General features: G+C 39.5%; 1 protein-coding gene across 2 annotated transcripts; it reads left to right on the top strand.

Annotated features, from left to right (window-relative positions):
• Window positions 1-8,889: 8,889 nt before the first annotated feature.
• Window positions 8,890-20,369, top strand: LOC137261240 (kelch-like protein diablo). 2 transcript variants are annotated; one of them, XM_067798953.1, is made up of 9 exons: window positions 8,890-9,035; window positions 10,378-11,062; window positions 12,421-12,706; window positions 13,288-13,434; window positions 14,036-14,167; window positions 14,702-14,878; window positions 15,562-15,708; window positions 16,400-16,565; window positions 19,603-20,369. In XM_067798953.1, the coding sequence occupies exons 2-9, from the start codon at window positions 10,406-10,408 to the stop codon at window positions 19,778-19,780; spliced, it is 1,890 nt and encodes a 629-aa protein (XP_067655054.1). In that variant the 5' UTR covers window positions 8,890-9,035; window positions 10,378-10,405; the 3' UTR covers window positions 19,781-20,369. The 2 variants fall into 2 exon arrangements, with proteins under 2 accessions (XP_067655054.1, XP_067655055.1); XM_067798954.1 differs by lacking the exon at window positions 8,890-9,035 and adding an exon at window positions 9,525-9,589.
• The last annotated feature ends 2,628 nt before the right edge of the window (window positions 20,370-22,997 follow it).

Below are 22,997 nucleotides of genomic sequence, written 5' to 3'. Positions count from 1 at the left end.
GCAGCGCGTCTCCGCGGCGTAATAGTGGGTATAGAAATGAAGGTCTGTGCAGTATTCATCTGCATTTCAGGGGTTAAACTATTTCAATTACAGGTTTGTACAAACCTGAAATCGCGAAAGCTGTTGAGATAAATGAAAGCTATATGTTCTCAAAATCTACTATCATTTAGTTTTGTCTCCTGCTTTGCCTAGTTTTCGAGTTACAACCCTTGTTTTCATAGACGATTCTGTCAAAATCACTTGGTGTCGCTAGGTTGTAATCAGTGTTAGGTGGTATAAAGCTACACGTTATTTGTTATCATTCACTTGACTTCGTTCGTTCGTTCAGTTTGGTGCTTTTGAGGTCGCCTTCGACGGTTGGCATGTCGGCAGACCTATCCCTCCTTGGGATGCATGGGGTGTCCCTCTTTGGGACTCACTTGATGCTCAGTTAATGAATTTATAACAGGTATAATTAGTGGTAACGCCACTTAGATTACCCGACAAAGGTCCCCATTTGGCATTTCTTTTGTCTGGATCGATCAAAAGAGTAACCGATAACACGCTGATTGATTAATTAGTTTTATGGGTATATAAATGGGGGATTTGTCAAAAGGTAGTGTTTATGTATGTACATTTACTAATCTATACTGAATACACTCTGTCGTGTGTGTCTATGTAAAACAACACCCTCTTTCAAAGGATTAAGCGCCACTACATTTTTGATTGCTCATTATTGGTTAACTAAATAACTTTTTAAAACGAATGACGCACATTATACAATTAGTTGCCAGGTGTGCTATCTTGGATAACCCATGAAAATATACAGCAATGTGAAAACCTGAAACGATGCATCACGTTTTCGTATATTAAACTGTTAAAAGACACATCACTTGGGAAATCTGCAGATGAATCACTGATATCACTTGTTTTTGTGGATATTGATGGATACATTCCTCGAAGAAGGTATTAGCCTGACATTGCTCCTATAACTTCAATTTTAATATTTGCATTTTTGTTTTTAATAAGTTGTCGTAGCTTACAACAGAATAATTGTTTTCGTCGTTAAGTGTAATGATGCAGACGACATACACTAGGGCGTGCGTGCGAATTATGATTCATATAGGAAAACTATGAAGTGTCTACATATAACATTCCTGTTATACATTCGCAGATCGCTTCTTTTTATTAAGTTTCAAAATGCATACAAGTATGATTATAAAGTAATTAGGATTATGAGACCAAGTATAAAGACGTATATTGACAAGTGTCTACATATTGGTGAGTGAACGTTACAAACCAAGTAAATTCAGCAAGTGAAGAAATTTATCGCGCAGTATTTTCCCTTCGACCCCGACCTCGCTTAGGTTATGTTACAGGTCGTGTCATGCAAACTCCTTTTGGTAATGATTCAAATACATATTTATGTAGTTTTGATTTTTTAACTTGATGAGAACAAACAACACATAATCTCATTAATTCAAACGGATTTGACTTCACGGTTTTCAAAAATGGCGGCGCCCTGTCTTGGGATGAATGTTATTTAAATTTGTTTTCTTACAAAAGGACAATTACTTTCTACTTGTAGTAAAATATGTATTTTATTGATGGGCATTAGGATTTTGCATGACATTGCTTGTAACATAACAATTTCACTCTTGGAAGTCAGGTGGAGGTCAATATAACATTGCTTGCAATATAAATGTCACTTCGACCTCCGCCTTGGAAGAAGTCCTTATGTTAAAAGTTGTGTCATGCAAAATCCTTTTGGCCATGATTCAATGCACATTTAACTACCAGTAAAAAGTAGTTTTGATTTTCTAACGTGATGAGAACAAATCATAATCTCAATAATTCTAACGGACTTGAGCCCGTGACTTCACGATTTTAAAAAAATGGCGGCGCCCTGTCTGAGGATGAATGCTATTTAAGTTTGTTTTCACCGACTTACAAAATCAAAATTACTTTCTACTGGTAGTAAAATATGTATTATATTGATGGACAGTAGGATTTTACATGACATTGCTTATAACATAACAATTCCACTCGTGGAATCGGTCATTATAAGGGCTCAATATAATATTCCTTACGATAATATTGTCACTTCGACCACAACCTCATTTCCGAGGAAGAGTTATATACATGCAAAATCCTTTTGGTCAGCAATGTGTAGTAAGCAGTCTTGATTTTATAAACTCGATGAAACTTGAACTTCATTTTCTATCATGGAAGCGTGGTAGGGGGCGAACCATCCGATTTAGCATATACCACAGGCTTCCACAAAGCTCACTTCGGACACACTAACAACCAATTTAAGAACAAACTACGGAGTGTGGTGGAAATCTGTGCATAGTGACACCATCACCCGACCCCAAGGAACAATTGACGGCAACACAACAATTCGGCATGTCTTTGGTGACGTCGAGAAATCAGCAAAATGACGAACTTCCTACACATTTTCTATACATACTACGCCAGATGATCGGATGATGGACTTTCCACTGTCCACTGAGATGCTCCAGAAACTGTACCATGGATGCAATGGATGGAATGGTGTCGAGGACCAACTGGTGGACAGTACACCCAAGAATCCGCTTCAGTTAGTGATGCCTGACTACCGAGTGACACCAGTCTGTTTGTTTAGCAATATTCCAGCAGCGTCTTAGTGGAGGACTCCAGAAATGGACTTCACACTTTGTAGCCATGTTGGGAATAGAACGCGTTAACCAATAATTCTAGACTTCATGGCATCCGCCATTCGATTTTCACATTTATTTGCACTCGATGATTGATTTCCAAAACTTCCATAATAAGATAAGATAAGCTGGTGTGCGTCGAACAATTTGTTCATCACTGGAGTATGGTATCAGACAAAATTCGTATTGGAAGAACTATACCTTCATAAACATATTATGCACCTGGATAGCAAGTCGTATTTAGTAGTAAACTATTCTTACTAAAGTTAAACAAGTTACGGATGAACAGATTCCTGGGGAAGGTCACATTGTGGTCGGGGAGCGAGTGAGTTAGAGTTGATAGTATTCCAGCCATGTGTGACTTAAAATGATAAATGAGCATTTTTATTAACTTGTCCACGAAGGAGAGTGAAACCAAGTAGCATATCACAGTAACAAGAAATAAAACTATCATTTATAAAGGATAAGACAATACAATAAAATAAAAGGCTGAGGATCGCCAACAACTGAAGATAGATCACCATACAAGGGACCATGGGGACTTACAGTGACATGGCTACATACATGGACCCTAGCTGGATTTATACCATCCCCTCAGCCGTCAGCAATTTGGGAAGAAGATATTGTACAAGCCACCGCACCACCATCCTTGGATCCATATGTAAATAAGGTTGGTTTATGTAATATTTTATTATTAAAATGGTCTTTAATGATGTTAGTTCCTGTATTCCAGCGGTAAACCAACGGCCTTAAGCTACCGCCCTTCTTGTTAATTAGAGTTATTGCCCGTTTACCTAACTCTTGTAGTCCCAGCGTTTTAAATGGCGGCACGCTTGATTCCACCCACCCTCGCAGACTTACTATTGGTGTCGATGCTGTTGATATCGATTCATTAATCTATGCTTACATTTCAGCACAGAATTGCTTGTAATTTTGCCCATTGCACCCTACAAGTGTTACATTTTATTGTTTGTATGTCCCTGCATGATGACTACACCTGTGACTTTACTATATCACTATGCATGTATTCACCCATAATATGGGGGAGTATGTTTTGTTCTAAGCCACCGCATGTTGGCAGGGAATAAGAACGTGCAATAACACTTATCAAATATTCCCATCTCTTCACGTTACTTATTATCTCAAAGTTCTAACGGAATGGGATTGGAATTAAAATGTATTATATTTACTTTTTAAGTGATTATATTCTTGGTTATATTGTAATGCATTTAGTTTCAGATTTTTTTAATGTTGTTCATGTAAGGTCAACTTGTTGAATCGCCATTCGTCAATGAGAAGATGAAAGAAGAAAGAGATATATTCTCGAGTTCAAACCTGCAGCAAAAATTGAATTGTTTAATTTTTGTCCCAGGTGGTACTGGTGGAACAAGTGAAGATTTCTTATTAAACAAATCCTCGTGCAGGTGATTAAAACATAATTATAAGCAGCGTCTAACTCATTAGAATAAAGTTTTGTAACATACTGCTGAGATAATTTGATACAACAGTAAAACCTGTCAATTGGAGAAGTATGAAGAGATCCAAGGCATAGTCTCAGACCTTGATGGTGGACAGAATCAAGATGTGTAAGGTTGCTTTTGCATGCTCCACCATAGACCATAATCCGACTTAAGCCTGTTCGATACATCTGGAGGAGAGTTTCCTGATCCCCTTCCCACTTTGTATTAGAAAAGACCTCCAGAAAATCAAGGCCTTCATTTAACATGAGATCGAAAGGTCCAGTGCACATAAAAAATCAAACCCTGGAATTAAGCTTCTTTTACTGCTTTAACATGTGTGTTATCTAAGTGTAATCCAAGACATTGTTATGGATGACAACTTTAATTCTTTTAGCACGTTTCAAGGCTAATTCTTGCCCCTTCGTCAGGTGGATAATGAGCATAGGTAACATTGCAGAATATATATAGGTATACATGAAGCCAGAGAGGTAAGATGTATATACAATCACATAAATGTAATTAGGTATGTACAGTCATAGAGGAGAGATGAAAAGGAGGAATGTTTTAACAGTACATGGTTGTTTACACAGCTGATAGACTGAGAGCCTGTGAGTCCTTGTTGACACACCAGGCAGAGGGTAGGTACACGCCTTGATCTCTATTGATCTGAGGTTCTAATCTTCTGACGTTGATTGCTTCCCAAAGCTTCCTTCTCCGCCAATCACTGATGTTGGAAGCCGAGATCCAAACACCATATACCAATCTTGTTTAAACAAAGCTGCACCTGCCTTTCAATAGGATACATATTTATTCCACGACAAGGAATGTCAAAATCATCTAAAAAAGTGATCCATCAACTGAATCATTTAAATTTTCTGCTGACCTGTTGATTTTAATACTCAGTCTGAATAAAGTGACAGGCGTCCCTATTCAATTCAATTTGAACAAAAATATGTTGAAACGATATATTGTTGGTTGACGATGTTGTAGCACGGGGAAGGTTGGGTTGTCTAGTGGTTAAAAATGTTTGTTCGAAACCCTGGGCTTATTATCCACGAGAGCGCAATAAGCAAAAACAATTAGCGTTGGCCAACGGTAAAAGCTGCAAGCACACTCACTCATCCACCATTGTAATACGTCGAAGTTCTAACGTCTTCCAGCTCTGGAAGGGTTTTAACCTGAACAACTTTATCAGCCAACAAAGATGTCTGATGATAATCGTCGCCTGAAAATGAGTGCTCTTTGATCACGTTTGGCGGACATTACGTTAGGAACGAGGGTATGTTTTACTGCATGTTAAATCTTCATGAAAATATCATCGATATATAACTATAGCATAGAAAGTGATTTTACATTGTTTTTTTTACCTCCGTAGCATAACGCAATCGTCATTTTCACTCGAGATCGTGGGTCAGTCTTGCTGACTTGCCTGACAAGTCGCCATATCCCAACTGTGTAGATCGTTGCTCAAGCAAACTCCATAACGTGTACTCAAAGAGTGAGTTTGCTTTTAGCAGTAGTCCAGCAACATCACGGCTAGATACAACGGGAATAGGCTTCAATCCATGTACCCAGTACTAAATGAAGAAAGAAGTAAGTGTGAGGTTGAAAAGGATTTGTTGTTTGTAGTGTAGCTTTCTCCAACAGTCTTCTGTTAATGCCAAGCTCTCTCATGTTATGACAAGCTGGTTTACTTTATCCCATTAATGGCGAAGATCAGGCAGAGTAGCAACAACTACCATAAGCTACTATGTTCCCGACTCTGACAAAACAGTCGTTCTTGATGATGGGTTTTTAAAAACAGCCCATCAAAGGGTGACACAGAATGTACGCTTGCCAAGAGTAAACAGGCCAGAAGAACACACGTTTGTGGTTCTAGTATTAGTATGCTTCAATATTGGATTTCCTTAATCCGAAGCTGCCCCTATAACGTGTACACAATGAAGAAAGGAGGTGTCGAAAAGATTTGTGGTCTGTCAGGTTGTCGAGAAGAAAATGCCGAGAAATTGTATTTTGCTCCAACAGATGTCTATTGATATTCTGTGTAAGTGTTATTCGTTAGTTTGCAGGAGGTAGTACAAATTTTTGAAAACAACAATAAGAGTTCCGAGCAGCGACTGACTGATTTTCCTCATGATAAAGTCGCAGTTGTACGATGGACTCTGCTGTTAGCAGAGATTTCTTGAAAATGTGGAAAGATATTTGTCGCTTCTATATATTGGCAAACCGAATATACAGAAGAACATCACCAAAGCTTTGATAATGACCCGTGCCGTAAGTTTACATTAAAGAATAACCTCTGACGTTTTTGAGGAGGCACGCATAAAAGGAAACATGTACTTATTGCCGGACTCTGCTTTAGATCAAGAACCATCACAATCAATGATGAGTCTGCTTACATGCTTTTCAAATAGCGCTCGAGGTCCTACTTGTTCTTACCCCATGGTTGAGGGATTAATCTCCCAACCAAGACCGAGGAGTGCTTTAGGTGATCATCTAATGAAGCTACATAAACGTAAGTGAAGCGCTAGTAAAATCAATGTAACGACAACAGGCCTCAACAGGTAATTTAACATCTTTGTCGGCGTGGTGGCCGTGAGGTAGAGCGTCTGTTTATTAACAGACGGTCACATTCCTGCTAGGGAAACCATTTGTACCTTAAGCAAAGTACCCTCTAGGAACCCTCTGCAATTCGTCATGAAGAGCCTGGGCTAATTCCTGTAGATTTTACTTACTTGAAACTTGACACCCCAGATGGTATAACAAATGCTCAATTGGGTTAAGATCAGGGCTTCTCGCGGGCCAAGGTAATGTGTCAGCTGCGTTGTACTGCAAGTATGCGATAACAGCTCTGGAGCGGTGGGACGTAGCATTATCGTCCATAAATACTGGCCGACTGGCGAGGGGGCGGTTATCAAAATGCGGGACAACAGCAGCTTCCAGTACTTCCTGTTGGTATCTCTGACCATTGAGTGTCCCTTGAATGGTGATAAGATTCAGCTTACAGTCACAGGAGATACATCCCGACACCATTACAGATCCACCTCAAAAGGGATTAGCTGCATGGATCATCCGCTGTTGACAAGCCACGTTACTCCTCCAAACGCTAAGGTCATCAGCTAGTAACACGAAGAAGAAAACGGTTTTCATCGGACCAAAGGATCGCCATCTTCGATATCTCCAGGGTATACGTTCCGATAAGTCTCCACTATACCCTGGACGCATCTACGGCTCTGCCCGATAAATTTATTACCTCCCTTTGCTGACTCCGCCTTCTCACAGTAGCCAATCAGCTAGGCCGCCGTTATAACTGATCTTGCCAGTGTCAACAAAGGTAGCGGTCGCAACTGCAAAGGTTTGCTCGCAGTGCGTCCCAGATTTTAGGGAAATCATACAAACAAATTGACAGGTCCGAAACTTTAAAACAACATATGCAAGAACGCCTTCTACCTCTTCCAGAGAACCTCTGCATGGTTTCTGTTGCCAAGTATAATCGGTTAGATAATTCAAAAAACGAAAGTGAGTTGTGATTGGTTCGCTCAACTTCCCAGCGTAGACACCTGACTGGATCAAAAGACAGTCAAGGGAGGTAATAAATTTATCGGGCAGAGCCGTAGATGCGCCCAGGGTATAGTGGAGACATATCGGAACGTATACCCTGGAGGTATCGAGGATGATGGATCGTACGCCATGTCATCAGATTGTGGTTTTGCCGTTGATTACACCACCAAACGCTGAGTCTTGTCCAGCGGATCTGAGCCTCCTTCGGATCGGGCTGGTTGAGAGACGAACACCCAGTCTCCATTGTTCTCTTAGATCTATGGCATTGGTCATGGGCGTGCTTCTCACTAGGCGAACTAGGGCACGGTCATCACGGGGAGTGGTCTTTCTCGGCCTTCCTGATCGTGGACGATCCTTGACGTAACCAATGGCCTCATGTTTCCTTACAAGGCGACTAATGACAGTGTGATTGATATTCAGTCTGAACCCAATACTGCGACAGGACAAACCAGCTTCATGCATACCAATAATCTGCCATCTGGAATTTTCAGAAGCCTACGCCTCGGCATGTCCAAAATAGATCAATTTCAGCACTGTTCACTTATTGGTGCATCGATAAGAAAGCAATGAGAATTCTTCATTTCACCTTTTTATACCCCCTAGTCACTCGTACCATGAGAGAAATTCAGCATGAAAAGCATGCATTCAGGTCAGCACGTGAATTTCATGCTAACTGCATGTGTATTTAGATATAACTGGTTGACTTCTCTGTTTTCGTCCCTTTTTGTTACAATCGACAATTACTTTCGGTGGTGCTTAATTAATGATCATGTGTATATAAATCAGCCTTACTTCACTCTTGCTTAACAACGGTATATTATATAATTATATAAAAGGATACATACCGAAGTTGTCATCAATGAAATATTTTGCTTTGACTTTGAAGCTTCCCCAAAATGTTTCATTTACCATACACTAAAAATGAAATGCACTTATTTGTCCATTTCTCATTCTCATACTTTCTTGAAATCAATATTACGTAAGCATAAAAAGTCGGAGAACTTAAGTTGTGGATTCTTGTGCACAAACGCATGAATGTGAACGTAAAATGTTTAGTGATCATATAAATACATCACATGCAATGTTAGACCATTCCTTGCTCGAACTGAACCTGAAGAACCTGAAAATGAATAAACGCCAAGGAGGTTTGTGCTCCATTGCTCTATGACTAAATGGTCAGGAAATATGATAATAGAGTATAGCTGACTTAACATCATTGCAGTGTTTACCTTTTTTCGGGCAGAGAGAATGTTGATCTCTGAGCGGTACAGAAGACGATACAGATGATGTATGACTCTGTGATTGAGTGCTGTACCAGGATTGTCATTTGTGTATTCAGGTGAGGCATGACTGAAAAGAAATGATGCGTCGCGACCGGCGGAAAGTAGGAGTGCCGTAAATGACAAGAGCACAGACAACAGATTGCGGCAACACTGTCAACATGCATTTGTAAATAGGCCATCCTGCGATCCTACGTTTTTGACGATTTCTGACTTGAGTTGGTCAGTAAAGACGACTTGACGTGCACAATAAGTACAATATGTAATATGATTAGGTTTATTAACATACATGGATATTCAAAACATCGTCAGGCAAACACAAACGCTTGCAAACGAGAACGACAAAGAGGCATGGTCTGGCACAAGAGAAACATGACAATATACTATGGCGCCTTTTAGGGAACTGGCGGGCATAGTGAACTGCTCTTAGGCTCTGACTGTTTGTTGGATGTTTTGTCAAAATATGCATTACTAACCACATACATTTGATAAAAAACTAAAACATATCGCATAGCATAGTGACATTCAAATATTGTGTGTGTTTGTTAGTTTCATGACGGATGATCGTTAGATGTAACCAAGATAAGCAGCTTTATATTGCTTGTTGTAAAGGGTGAGAAAATTAGACCATTTTGCGAAGATTAGTTAATTGGATTATTGCATTTAATGACAGAGTGTGTGTTATCCACTGACCGACCACTGATGTGTGTATTATTGACTGACTGGCCACTGGTGTCTTTGTTATACAATGACTGTCATTGATGTCTGTGTTATCCACTGACTGGCCACTGGTGTCTGTGTTATCCACTGACTGGCCACTGGTGCCTGTGTTATCCACCGACTGACCATTGATATTTGTGGTATCCCCTGACTGGCTACGGGTGCCTGTGTTATCTGTTGATGTGTGTGTTATGGCTTACAGATACTGTTTATATTGCATTATTATCCACAGTCTAGATTAAAAGGTGATCAGTTTTAGAAATAAAATCAAGTGATTTTCTCTTTAGCTCAAGAAACAGTAGGAGACAAACCATCAGTGTCGTTACACAGCATTTTTGTGGAGCCATAAAAACAAGCTCAAGCAATACTTATCATTGTCAACCAGTCTGCGAAACTGTACTTGCAATGTATTACTCATAATCATGCTTATTCAACAGTCACCGACAGTGTATATTATGTTGATAGGTGTTGAAGAGTGTGCCAGCAGAATGCCATGCTATTCTGTCTCACAGTCCCCTGTCAGGTCATTTTCCTTATCCTTTTTTCCTTATCTCCATATCATTAGGGCTCATCATTAGGGCTCATTTCCAGTTAAAATGGCGTTATCGATTTGCATGAAAATGATATATATTCAAGGTTTAAGTGATATTCTAAGCCATTGTTTTTTTTGTTTCTATGTAGTTTCAGAATCTAAGCAGTAGCCTAAGTCATGGCCTACGTAGAAATGAACCACAATGCAATTAACCAGCCAGTCAACTTTAGCCCTGCACCTCGCCGCCATCTTAGCTTGGACTCTGTTGCCAGCATTCAGGGCTCCTTCTCCTCAGAGGAAGAGTATCACTTCACTGACTCCTCCCACCCACCCCAGATGCTCGCTAGTCTCAACTCACTCCGCCAGACAGGTCTCTTCTGTGACGTCATCATTTGTGTTGGAGGTCGAGAGTTCCCATGTCATCGTGTTGTGCTAGCATCCTTCAGTGCCTACTTCCGTGCGATGTTCGCCTGCAACCTGGTTGAGAGCAGCCAGAGAAAAGTAACTTTGAACAATGTTGAACCAGGCATCGTGGAGACACTTCTAGAATTCGCTTACACATCAGAGATACTCATAACCCATCAGAATGTTCAGTCACTGCTGTCAGCTGCCAATCTGTTTGAGATCTTGACAGTCCGAGATGCCTGCTGTCAGTATCTGGAGCGCAACATGGATGACAGCAATTGCATAGGGATCCACTGTTTTGCAGAGGCCCATGACTGTATCGAGCTGCAGGAGAAGTCAAAGGAGCTGATCTTACGCTGCTTTCCTACAGTGAGTCTCCTGGACGAGTATCTTCAGCTTGAGCCAGACAAGTTGCAGGAGCTTCTTCAGGTGGGTGTTATGCTGCGGGGATGTTGATGATGTTCACATGTTTCATATATGTTAATATATACTCCCTCAGGCCAAATAGGGGCAGTGGGGTAGCCTAGTAGTTAAAGCGTTTGCTTGTCATGCTGAAAAGCCCGCATTCGATTCCCCACATGGGTACAATGTGTGAAGCCCATGGCTTGTGGCCATCTTGTCAACTTACTCTATCAGAATGACCGATGTCCATCAGTGACAGGAAAATGATATGAAATTTCAAAGGTTATTTTATTCATAACAGTAAAAACAATATGCTGGGCACCGGAATTCAGTGGTCATTCGGGTAATTGGAAGCACAACCATTCTTTTTCAGGTTTCATGAATATCCCTTTTAGAAGTAGTCTTCAGTGACAGTCATACATACTAACATAGGGACTAAAAGGATGGGGATATTGGGCTTACTGGTGGAGGCATGGCATTTTATCCCAATTTTGTAGGTCAGTGCTTATAGTGTCAAAGTTATGATCACTGAATGCTGATAATGATTTAATTCAGGCTGAATATTCTCAGTGTGGTGTTAAAACAGTAAATAGATGTTATCTGTGAACATGGGCACTAGTTCAGTTCAAACAGGCTGAATATTCTAAGTGTGACAGGAAACAACAAACAGATGTTATCCTTGAACACTGATACTGGTTCATTTGAATTAGCTGGAATATTCTGTGTGTGACTATAAGTAGTATGCTTCTCTTGAGGGTAATACAGTCTGATGTATGGCTTTTTCTGTAGCAGTGTTACATTGGACCGTATTACAAGAGGGTGAAGCATAAAATGTATTTATCTTACTGCCATGATTAAATGTACAAAAAGTCTTTTATTTTATTTGGAAGAACGCTACCGACTATATGACATGGAATCAAAATGGTGTGTGCTTCTCGACTGAACTTTAAAAATAAGTGAAGCATTTTCTGACAAGCTGAAAACTACAATGAAAATGGATAATTATGTTTAAGCTCAGTGTTCAAATGGTTCAGTGTATAAAAAAATAGTGAAAGTTGGTGAAATAATGCCTACATAGTGAACGCAAATTCAAAAACAGCTGGTCAAATGGTTTTCGGACTCCTGGCACTGCACGAGTCACCTTATAATGTCATACACAGGGATTGGGAAGGAGAACTCTGACAGTGGGCCATTTTCAGGATTATTAGCCATTTTGTGAATGTAGAATGGGCCACTGCATTTTGTCAAAAGTAAACTTGAAAAATTGAACAGGCTATTTCTTTCTTATGTACAAAATGGCCCATGGCCCCTGCCTATCCTTGTACACTGTTATTGGTGCCATGGTAGAAGTGACTCCCTCACACTACATGTTCATGGTATTGTAGGATGACGACCTCAATATAGAGCACGAGGAGATGGCCTTCGAAGCGGTCACTCATTGGCTGGAACATGATTTACTGTCACGGAAACAACATCTGGCCAAGCTCCTGTCAGCTGTCCGTCTTCCACTGGTCAGTCCATACTACCTACACGATGTGGTGGAGCGAAATCCTACAGTTAATGAAACACCAGCATGTAGGCAACTGGTAGATGAGGCCAAGGCCTACCACATGATGCCAGACAGACGCACAGAGCTGCATACTGTCAGATGTCGGCCCAGGAGGTGTGCAGGTGAGATGATCTCACAACGGATCCTGTGCTGGCTCTCTGTTCTCGAAACATTTGTAGCCCTATGAACGTCATAAGTCCATTCTTAAAACATTGGTTATGATCAACTTTAAGAATTCTCAGGGCTATATGAATGTTTCAAGAATAAGGACCTGGGTCATACAGGGCACTAAACTGATTAATGATCAGACTGGTTGACAACTTGTCTCAAGGTTGTTGATTTTTGTCACTTTCATTGTAATTTAATTGTCTGGTTAGATGAACTCTGTGGGGATCCTATATGCTGTCCTTGAAGGCACACAATTGGTAAGATGGCCACACTTAGTTGATACTGTGTCATCTGACATAGTGGTTTCAAACCTATCTCAAACGTCAGATCATCTGTGTTCCTGAATAAATGTTTTTAGGCTGTTGTTATGTAGCTGGAATTATGCTATGTGATGTATTAAACATGGAACAAATACCATGGATTATGTCATTGCTTATTTTCTGTCAAAGAGCATACAGACTTTAAAGTTTAGAATAATTAACACCCTTTATGATGTCGAAATGACTCAATATATATCCTGTTATGTGTGTTTCAGTAATAGTTGAAGTTCTCATCTCAGTTGGTGGAGAGGATGACAGAGTCATCCTGAAGAATGTTGACACATATGATCCAACCACCAACACCTGGAGGACAGTGGGTTGTCTCCCCTTTGCTGTCAGCAAGCATGGCCTTGTTGTGGCAGGTCCGTGAAAACCTCAGATACCAAGTCAAAATCTCTGATACTAAGTCAAAATCTCAGATAATAAGTGAAAATCTCAGAAATTAAGTGAAAAGTGAACATAGATGAAGAGTAAACAGGCTCAATGGTATTCTTTACATTGCTATACTGAGCCTAACAAACCCTGTAAGATGGTCATATTAGCTAACCTATTGATTAACTCAGGACTGTCCAATCAAATGCGAGACAGCTGAACAGATTTAACCAATCAGACAATGTTAAAGACTATTTAGGATTCTGTGGGACTTGTAAAATGGATTTTCCCTTACCCAGTCACTGACATTGATCTCACAACAAGAGAAAATCCATGTAAAACGTAAGTTTTTCTTAGACTGGTGAAAATATGTGGTACTGAGTGAAAACATCCAATACTGCATGTAGTATTGAAAGCAATACATGGACAGTATTTCACATTATGTTTATATCATGCTTAGCCTGAGCATTCAGGTTCATCAGAATACCACTTTTTTTCCCATATAATGAGCTTTGACACTGAGGTTGAACAGTCCTAAAATTATGTTGAGCTGAAGAGCAGGGCACTATGAGAAAAGTATTTTTGTTTCAGGAGGAGACTGCCTTTATTTGGTGGGTGGTGAGACTCCCGATGGTGTGGTGACTTCTGATGTGTGGTGCTGTGATTCAACTTTACATACCTGGAACCAACGCCAGAGTATGAACAATGCTCGGTCAGAACTAGGTGAGTCACCTCATACTGTGAAAGCTATGAAAACTGCCATCTGTCCAATCCGGCAAGTTGTCATCACAGGCATAAAATCTCTGTGCTGTCTCTGGCTTGCACATTTATCATTAGCTCTACAATCCAGCACATTGTCTAAACCAGATTGTTTTCTCAGTCCCAATGAGTGGTAGTTTAGACAGCTTCCACTGTACAATGATAGGCAGTGTCACAGTGTTACAGGGTGAATTCTGGTTAAGATTGAGTGAATTCCCAAGAATATTTGTGATTTGAACTTGATGAAATCTTTGAAGGGCATTCATTCACAAGTGGAAAACATAAGAAAAGCAAGAATCATGCATGTCAACTTCTATATTGTGAATAACATGGCTTTTGGGGCATGTGCTTGCTCCTTCAACAGGTACTCCATACCTTCACCTGATGAAGGAGCTTGCATATGCTCCAAAATGTCATGTCATGTACCAATGAATGGTCATGTGACAAAATATTCTTGTATGAAATGCAGTGTTCAGATACATATGCTATTTGAAACAGGTTTGACCAACTGCGATGGCTTCATCTATGCTGTTGGAGGGTGGGACGGTCACAGTCGACTGTACTCCGTGGAACGCTACTGCACAACAACAAACACCTGGACCTATGTCACACCCATGAAGATGGCTCTGACAAGTCCAGCAGTTATCTCCCTTGCAGGATTTGTGTATGTCACTGGTATGTGTGTTGACAACACTGATGCTGTTATAGCTCATTTATTTTTCTGGTGGGCTGTGGGGTAGCATAAGGGGTAAAGTGTTCACTTGTCATGCTACAGATCAATGATTGATACTTCACATACGTTTAATGTGTGAAGCCCCTTTACTCCCTACCTCCCTCCTTCACATACGCACGCATGCATGCAATCATCATAAGACTACAGTTTTAAATGTCCAATTATCCCAACTGTTAATAAATAGAAAGTAGTGCTTTCGACTGGATATGAACCACTGCAAAACTGCCAATAAAGCATATGATTGTCAAATTATTTATATCTTTGAAACAGTGATAAAAAAAGAATAGTAACGATTTCAAATAGAATTGAATATAATTATTGGTGATTACCTGATGATGAAAGCAGTTGTTGAAAGTGACCTTTTACCTTCTTCAACATATGTCATATTTGGGATTTCACTTTCTTTGTGAAGTACAACGTTCCAGTGGCTGAGCGGGCTAGGCGGCTGACATTGTTGGTGTGGGACTCTGAGGGTGCAGGTTCGAATTCCGAATGGGACTCAACCCAAAACAGAAAAGTACTAGAATTTGTACTTTACTAAGAATGTGAAATCCCAAATATGACATTTGTTGCATTTGACCACTTTCTAAATGGCATTGTGTAATCATTTACCTTCTTCACATAGGTGGAGCTGTCCTGGAAGATGGCGATGGTATTGACAAGGTGTCTCGGTACAACCCACGTGCTGACACCTGGGTAGAGAGGGCGCCGATGTTGATCGCACGGTCAGGGTCCCAGGCATGTGCCCTGAATGGCTGCATCTATGTTGTGGGTGAGTTCTTGTTCACTCCTAGATATTAAGTTTGGTCATTTCATGCAAGGTAGGTGAAAACCTTTAAGGATTTCCCTTTGACGAGAGAAATGAAGCTTTTTACTTTGACTTATGTGTGTAATTTCTCTTGCACTGTTTATTTATGGTTCTTCATTGTTCCCCATGCTTGTCGTAACATGTAAACAATTGACAACCCACCTAACCCCTTCCCCCCAAAAAGTCAGTGACCTTCCTTAAAACCATTATCAAGCTCCGCATCTATTTATGTCATGTTACAATAGTTTTGGTGTGGTTGTTGTTTTACAAAAGACCAATTCTATCTTGGATCTTCCGCACAATTGTGGATTCATTTTCTCATAGAGATTTTTCATCGGGCACAAGGGAAAGTTATACCTGTGAATATCTGGATTAGAACTAATCTTCATTAGTCCATTGTTTTGGTAAGAGACGACTGACAGGATCTGGTGATCAGGCTCGCTGACTTGGTTGACACATGTCATCATGTGTAACTTACTGTTCATGCTGTTCATCACTTGATTATCTGGACCAGACTTGATTATTTACAGATTGCTGGCATGGGGCTGGTGTAACACAGTGTGCTGCACAAAACTAAAGTCACTCACTCACTGCACTCTCCTCCCCATCCCTATCCCCCCATTTTAAATTACGGTCAATAACTTTGTGCTTCCAGGTGGCTGGCATGCATCCACTGAAAACACCAACAAAATGGAGTGCTATGACCCAGTGACAGACACCTGGTGTCAGAAGGCATCCATGAATGAGCGGCGATACCGACCTGGGGTAGCCGTGGTTGGGGGCAAGATCTATGTATGTGGCGGCGAGGAGGGGTGGGACCGGTAAGTGTGTTAGAAGAAGGATAAGTGTGGAAGTATAGAGCAAAGATGGGACCAGTAATTGTGTTAGAAGAAGAAACAGTGGGCAAGTGTAGAGCAAGGATGGGACAATTAAGTGTGTTAGAAGAGGGATCAGTGGGGAAGTGTAGAGGAATGATTGGACAGGTAAGCGTGTTAGAAGAAGGATCAATGTGCAAGTTTAGAGCAAGGGTGGGACAGGTAAGTGTGTTAGAAGAAGGATCAATGTGCAAGTTTAGAGCAAGGGTGGGACAGGTAAGTGTGTAAGAAGAAGGATAAGTGTGGAAATGTAGAGCAATGGTGCTTCAAGATTTGTGTGTGATGGTTGTGGATAGGATTGGGGCCACTAAGTCTACTAGATGACGGACACAATGTGGAAGTGTTGGGCAAGATCTGTGTGTGAGAGCATAAAAATAGGAAATACCAGCACATTTTACAGAGATTGGTTTGTAAATGGAGTACATTTCATCAATGATTTTGTAGATGATAGAGGACAATTCATGCCATTCGAAACCTTCAAAACTGTTTTCAACATGAAAACTAACTTTCTAACCTACACTGGTGTTGTTCAAGCTGTGAAGCAATTCTGTAGAAGCCAATGATTACCAAAATTAAACATTTTCCTACAATCTCTTCTTTTACCATTTCATATATACCATCAGAACAAACAAACAAAAATGTTCACAGTATTACTACAAAATACTTCTGAAAAAAATCTGCAAGAGGAATAACTACTTCACTAATTTATTTATAAATCGGAGTATGTGTTGGACATGATATTAAAGAACAAGACAGAACAGGTATCAATTCTATGCCATTTAGTTTCATGAAAGTGACTGAACTACAATGGTTACAATATCATATCTGACACCATATATTGCCAGTCTTCTGCCTTCTCACTTTAGAAGGCTTACATGAACGGTACAGAATGCAATTACTGTTATATGCAAATGGAAGATGTCATGCATATATTTTGGGAATGCAACAAGTGAGTTCTATCTCGAGAGACCTGAAAATTTGAATTTTGTAAAAAAAGCAAAGAACACGTTAAAAAAACATGGGGATTTTGTTTTGGCAATTTATTGAAAAATCAAAATCACTTAAACCTGGTAATCATCCAGTCAAGATGAATCTTTTTCAACTTTAAAAAAAATAACTACCCACCAGCATTCCAGTTCATACAGAAGGAGTTCACTGAATTTTATAAGTTAGAAAAGTATATCTCTGTCATTAATCGAGACTATTTCAATAAAGTTTGATCAAATTACCATGCTCTATTCTCCTAAATATGCTGCCATGCCAAATAGTGTAAATGCCTAGAATAAATAAACATTTTATAATAAAAATATCTCAGTGTGTTGTGGCAATGAGCAATTGGACTAGTAAGTATGTAACAAGCCAATCCTTTTACATCTAAGGGGATAGCTCTTTCATTAATTGTGTGTACCAAAATACCATCAGTGGCTTAAACATAATCTAACTTTAAATAACATGAGGAAGTTGACAGCCAGGTGCATAGCAAGCAAGTTGTTTCGTGTAAACTTCATGGGTTGCAAAGATATACAGTATGGTTCAAAATTATTGAGAATAGCTAAAGCATTTCATATTATTAAACGAGAACAAATCAGATAAAATTGAATGTATTGTGAAAGTGAACTGACCTTTTCATGTTGTGTAGGTAACAATTTAATATTTTATCAAGTCTCCTTGAGCTTCACGGCACACTCTAAGACGGGTAGGCATACTTCCTATCAGAGAGGTTAGTGTCTCGTGAGTTATGTTGTCCCAGTATCGGACCACTTCTCTCTTCATGTCTTCAATTTTTGTCAACCCCTTTTGATTCACACATTCCTTCATCATCCCCCAAATGTTCTCAATGGGATTTAAGTCAGGACTATATGCAGGAAATGGTAATGCAGTCACATTTTTCTCCTGAAACCACTGCTTGGCATGTTTTGCGGTGTGTTTAGGATCATTATCTTGCTGCAAAATCCAGTCATTTCCATAAATCACATGTGCACTTGGAAGCAGAAAATTATCTAATATGTTAGTGTAGCGTTGACTTGTCAGATTTCCCTCAAACACACACAGCGGGGTCGTTCCTAATAAGGATATCCCTCCCCATACATGAAACTTTGGGCTGTATTTAGGTCGTCGATACAACGGTGCTGACGCAGACTTTGTCAATATTTTCACATTATTGGGATATACCCATATTGAGCTTTCATCAGTAAAAATCACATTTTCCCAGTCAAAGTTTTCATGTGCCAAACACCACTCAACACACCTGTCTTTATGTTCTTGTTTCATGAGAGGAGAAGGAATTCCAGTCTTTTTCTCCCATCCAAGATCAATCAAATTTCTTCTAACTGTAGATTTTGATACAACTGTTGATCCCCTTTCTATCATTTCATACCTGATGTTGGAGATGCTTGCCCTTTGCTTTTTAGACGCTAAAATTCCCAGCCGGACGCGATCTGAGAAGTCCAATTTTCTGGGTCTCCCTGCTCCTTTCTGATGCCCAAAATCCTTTCCCTCTTTAAAATTCTTCCTAATCCTATACACAGTAGAAAGAGGAGTTCCTGTTCTCTCTGCCAGTGTATTTACATCATCAATTCCTTGATTACACAACTCAAAAATCAACCTTCTTTTATCTTCAGCAGACATTGTTGACAGTGCTGAGGAAAATGACGTCTGCTACAGATTCAGGGGAGGTAACTCTAATTGTACTATACTCAGTAGGCCAAGATGAGTTACCTCCCTTATACCATTACTTAGTTTTAAGTATCAGTGAATCAGTTGAGGTGTTAGGATAGCTCAAAGTAAGAAGAAAAATTCTCAATAATTATGAACCAGACTATATGTTTAGATAGTATTTTAGGTATTTTTTGCAAGAATTAGAAGGGGAAAAAAGTGTTTTAGCTGAAATCATATGTAAGCCTGGGATCTTTTTATTAATCGCTACACTGCTGACAGCACTAAATGTTTCATAATGGTAAGTGAGTGTTGTTTCTGCGTGCAGGTATCATGATACTGTGGAGTGCTACAGTCAGGAAACAGACAGCTGGGAGATCGTCGGGGAGATGCACATCAGCCGCAGCTGGCTGGGTTGTGTTTCCATGGTGATGAGGAAAGACATGGTAGAGGAGAGATCATTGTTTGAGGAGACACTGCCAAGTCAACTGACAAACAACATTTGATGAAACTTTTGACAAAGTATCTGGCAGCATACTGTTTATGTCTGTTGTGCTATCAGGGGAGGTAATATAAATCTCTGAGAGCAGAGACAGTGTAAGTCTTGAGAAAACTGCTGTGGTCCTCACTAGGTCATTTGGCAAGGTTGGGACACCTCTCCTTTTTTGCAGACACTTTGTATGTCAAGCATTATGTTTAATTTATGTTGACTCTGATAGGACACAATCCTCCTACGCTGGTCCGTAAGAGGTGTGGGCACGTGATGTGGCTGACTGCTAGTCATTGTAACCCAATGGTATTAGATTTATGCTCTTTGTATCAATCAGTGAACATTCAAGTATTTACAGAGAGCCATTATATGTCATGAACATAAGTGCAATGTTAAACAACAAAAACACATTTGGAGGATCATCTCATTCAGTTTGTGTTCACTGTGTCACTTGTATTGTGTTTTCTCCACAGCGGAATCTAAAACCAGATAAACCTATGAAAAGATCTTTTGCTTGATAACAGTGTTAGAATCTACACCAAAATGTTGCATCCATTGCAAGAAAGAAGTTGTCTATCCATAAAAGTCTTCATCCTAAAAACAAAGTTGTGTGGTGTTTTTTTGCTGTTCAATATATTATTGCAAGCACTGGTTTGTTTCTAGCAATGGCTTGTCTGATAAACCTTACGTCATTTGCATCGTGTGCTTTAGCAATCTTAGTGCTAAGATTAGTCATTGAAACTGCCAATGTTTGAGATCCATATGGGAGTCATTGTCTGAGATCCAGGTAGGTGTCATTGCATGAGATCCAGATAAGAGTCATAGTAACAGATCCATACAGGTGTCATTGTTTGCAATCAAGGTAGGTCTCATTTCATGAAATTCATATAGGTGTCATTGTTTGACTTTGAGATCTAGATCAGTATCATGGTATGAGATCCATATAGGTGTCATTGTTTGAGATGCAGATCAGTATCATGGTATGAGATCCATATAGGTATCATTGTTTGAGATGCAGATCAGTATCATGGTATGAGATTCATATAGGTGTCATTGTTTGAGATCCATATACATGTCATTGTTTGAGATCCATATAGGTGACATTGTTTGAGATCCAGATCAGTATCATGGTATGAGATCCACATATTGTTTGAGATCCATATACGTGTCATTGTTTGAAATCCATATAGGTGACATTGTTTGAGATCCATATCAGTATCATGGTATGAGATCCATATAGTGACATTGTTTGAGATCCAGATCAGTATCATGGTATGAGATCCATATAGGTATCATTGTTTGAGATGCAGATCAGTATCATGGTATGAGATTCATATAGGTGTCATTGTTTGAGATCCATATACATGTCATTGTTTGAGATCCATATAGGTGACATTGTTTGAGATCCAGATCAGTATCAAGGTATGAGATCCACATATTGTTTGAGATCCATATACGTGTCATTGTTTGAAATCCATATAGGTGACATTGTTTGAGATCCATATCAGTATCATGGTATGAGATCCATATAGTGACATTGTTTGAGATCCATATCAGTATCATGGTATGAGATCCATATAGTGACATTGTTTGAGATGCAGATCAGTATCATGGTATGAGATTCATATAGGTGTCATTGTTTGAGATCCATATACATGTCATTGTTTGAGATCCATATAGGTGACATTGTTTGAGATCCAGATCAGTATCAAGGTATGAGATCCACATATTGTTTGAGATCCATATACGTGTCATTGTTTGAAATCCATATAGGTGACATTGTTTGAGATCCATATCAGTATCATGGTATGAGATCCATATAGTGACATTGTTTGAGATCCAGATCAGTATCATGGTATGAGATTCATATAGGTGTCATTGTTTGAGATCCATATACGTGTCATTTTTTGTTTGAAATCCATATAGGTGACATTGTTTGAGATCCATATACATGTCATTGTTTGAGATCCATATAGGTGACATTGTTTGAGATCCAGATCAGTATCATGGTATGAGATTCATATAGGTGTCATTGTTTGAGATCCATATACATGTCATTGTTTGAAATCCATATAGGTGACATTGTTTGAGATCCATATCAGTATCATGGCATGAGATCCATATAGGGGACATTGTTTGAGATCCAGATCAGTATCATGGTATGAGATTCATATAGGTGTCATTGTTTGAGATCCAGATCAGTATCATGGTATGAGATCCATATAGGGGACATTGTTTGAGATCCAGATCAGTATCATGGTATGAGATCCATATAGGTGACATTGTTTGAGATCCATATTCGTGTCATTATTTGAGATCCATATAGGTTACATTGTTTTAGATCCATATCAGTATCATGGTATGAGATCCATATAGGGGACATTGTTTGAGATCCAGATCAGCAGTCATGGTATAACATCCATATAGGTATCATTGTTTGAGATCCAGATCAGTATCATGGTATGAGATTCATATAGGTGACATTGTTTGAGATCCAGATCAGTATCATGGTATGAGATCCATATTGGGGACATTGTTTGAGATCCAGATCAGTATCATGGTATGAGATCCATATAGGTGACATTGTTTGAGATCCATATTCGTGTCATTATTTGAGATCCATATAGGTTACATTGTTTTAGATCCATATCAGTATCATGGTATGAGATCCATATAGGGGACATTGTTTGAGATCCAGATCAGCAGTCATGGTATAACATCCATATAGGTATCATTGTTTGAGATCCAGATCAGTATCATGGTATGAGATCCATATAGGGGACATTGTTTGAGATCCAGATCAGTATCATGGTATGAGATCCATATAGGGGACATTGTCTGAGGTCCAGATCAGTATCATGGTATGAGATCCATATAGGGGACATTGTTTGAGATCCAGATCAGTATCATGGTATGAGATCCATATAGGGGACATTGTTTGAGATCCAGATCAGTATCATGGTATGAGATCCATATAGGTGTCATTGTTTGAGATCCAGATCAGTATCATGGTATGAGATCCATATAGGTGTCATTGTTTGAGATCCATGTACGTCTTAATTGATGACATCAAGGTAGGTGTCATTGTGTGTCATTATCATTCCACACAAGTGAACATCAAACATAAACTGACAACCATTATTTAAGGTCAAATAATTATGAATGAGATGCAATACACTGAGCCTCTGTGTTCTGGGAATAATAATAGCCTGGTAGCCTAGTGGTTAAGGCAT

The sequence above is a fragment of the Haliotis asinina genome, chromosome 14 (genome assembly GCF_037392515.1).
Source record: "Haliotis asinina isolate JCU_RB_2024 chromosome 14, JCU_Hal_asi_v2, whole genome shotgun sequence".
Taxonomy (NCBI): domain Eukaryota; kingdom Metazoa; phylum Mollusca; class Gastropoda; order Lepetellida; family Haliotidae; genus Haliotis; species Haliotis asinina.
The sequence above is the reverse complement of the archived record's forward strand: the minus strand, read 5'-3'. Positions and strand labels throughout refer to the sequence as shown.

Bases quoted from the DNA above. Each gene is read 5' to 3' on its own strand.
- LOC137261240 (XM_067798953.1), top strand. From the start codon at position 10,406: ATGGCCTACGTAGAAATGAACCACAATGCAATTAACCAGCCAGTCAAC. The intron at 11,063-12,420 runs GTGGGTGTTATG...ATGGTATTGTAG, and splicing joins AGTTGCAGGAGCTTCTTCAG to GATGACGACCTCAATATAGA. The intron at 13,435-14,035 runs GTCCGTGAAAAC...TTTTTGTTTCAG, and splicing joins GCATGGCCTTGTTGTGGCAG to GAGGAGACTGCCTTTATTTG.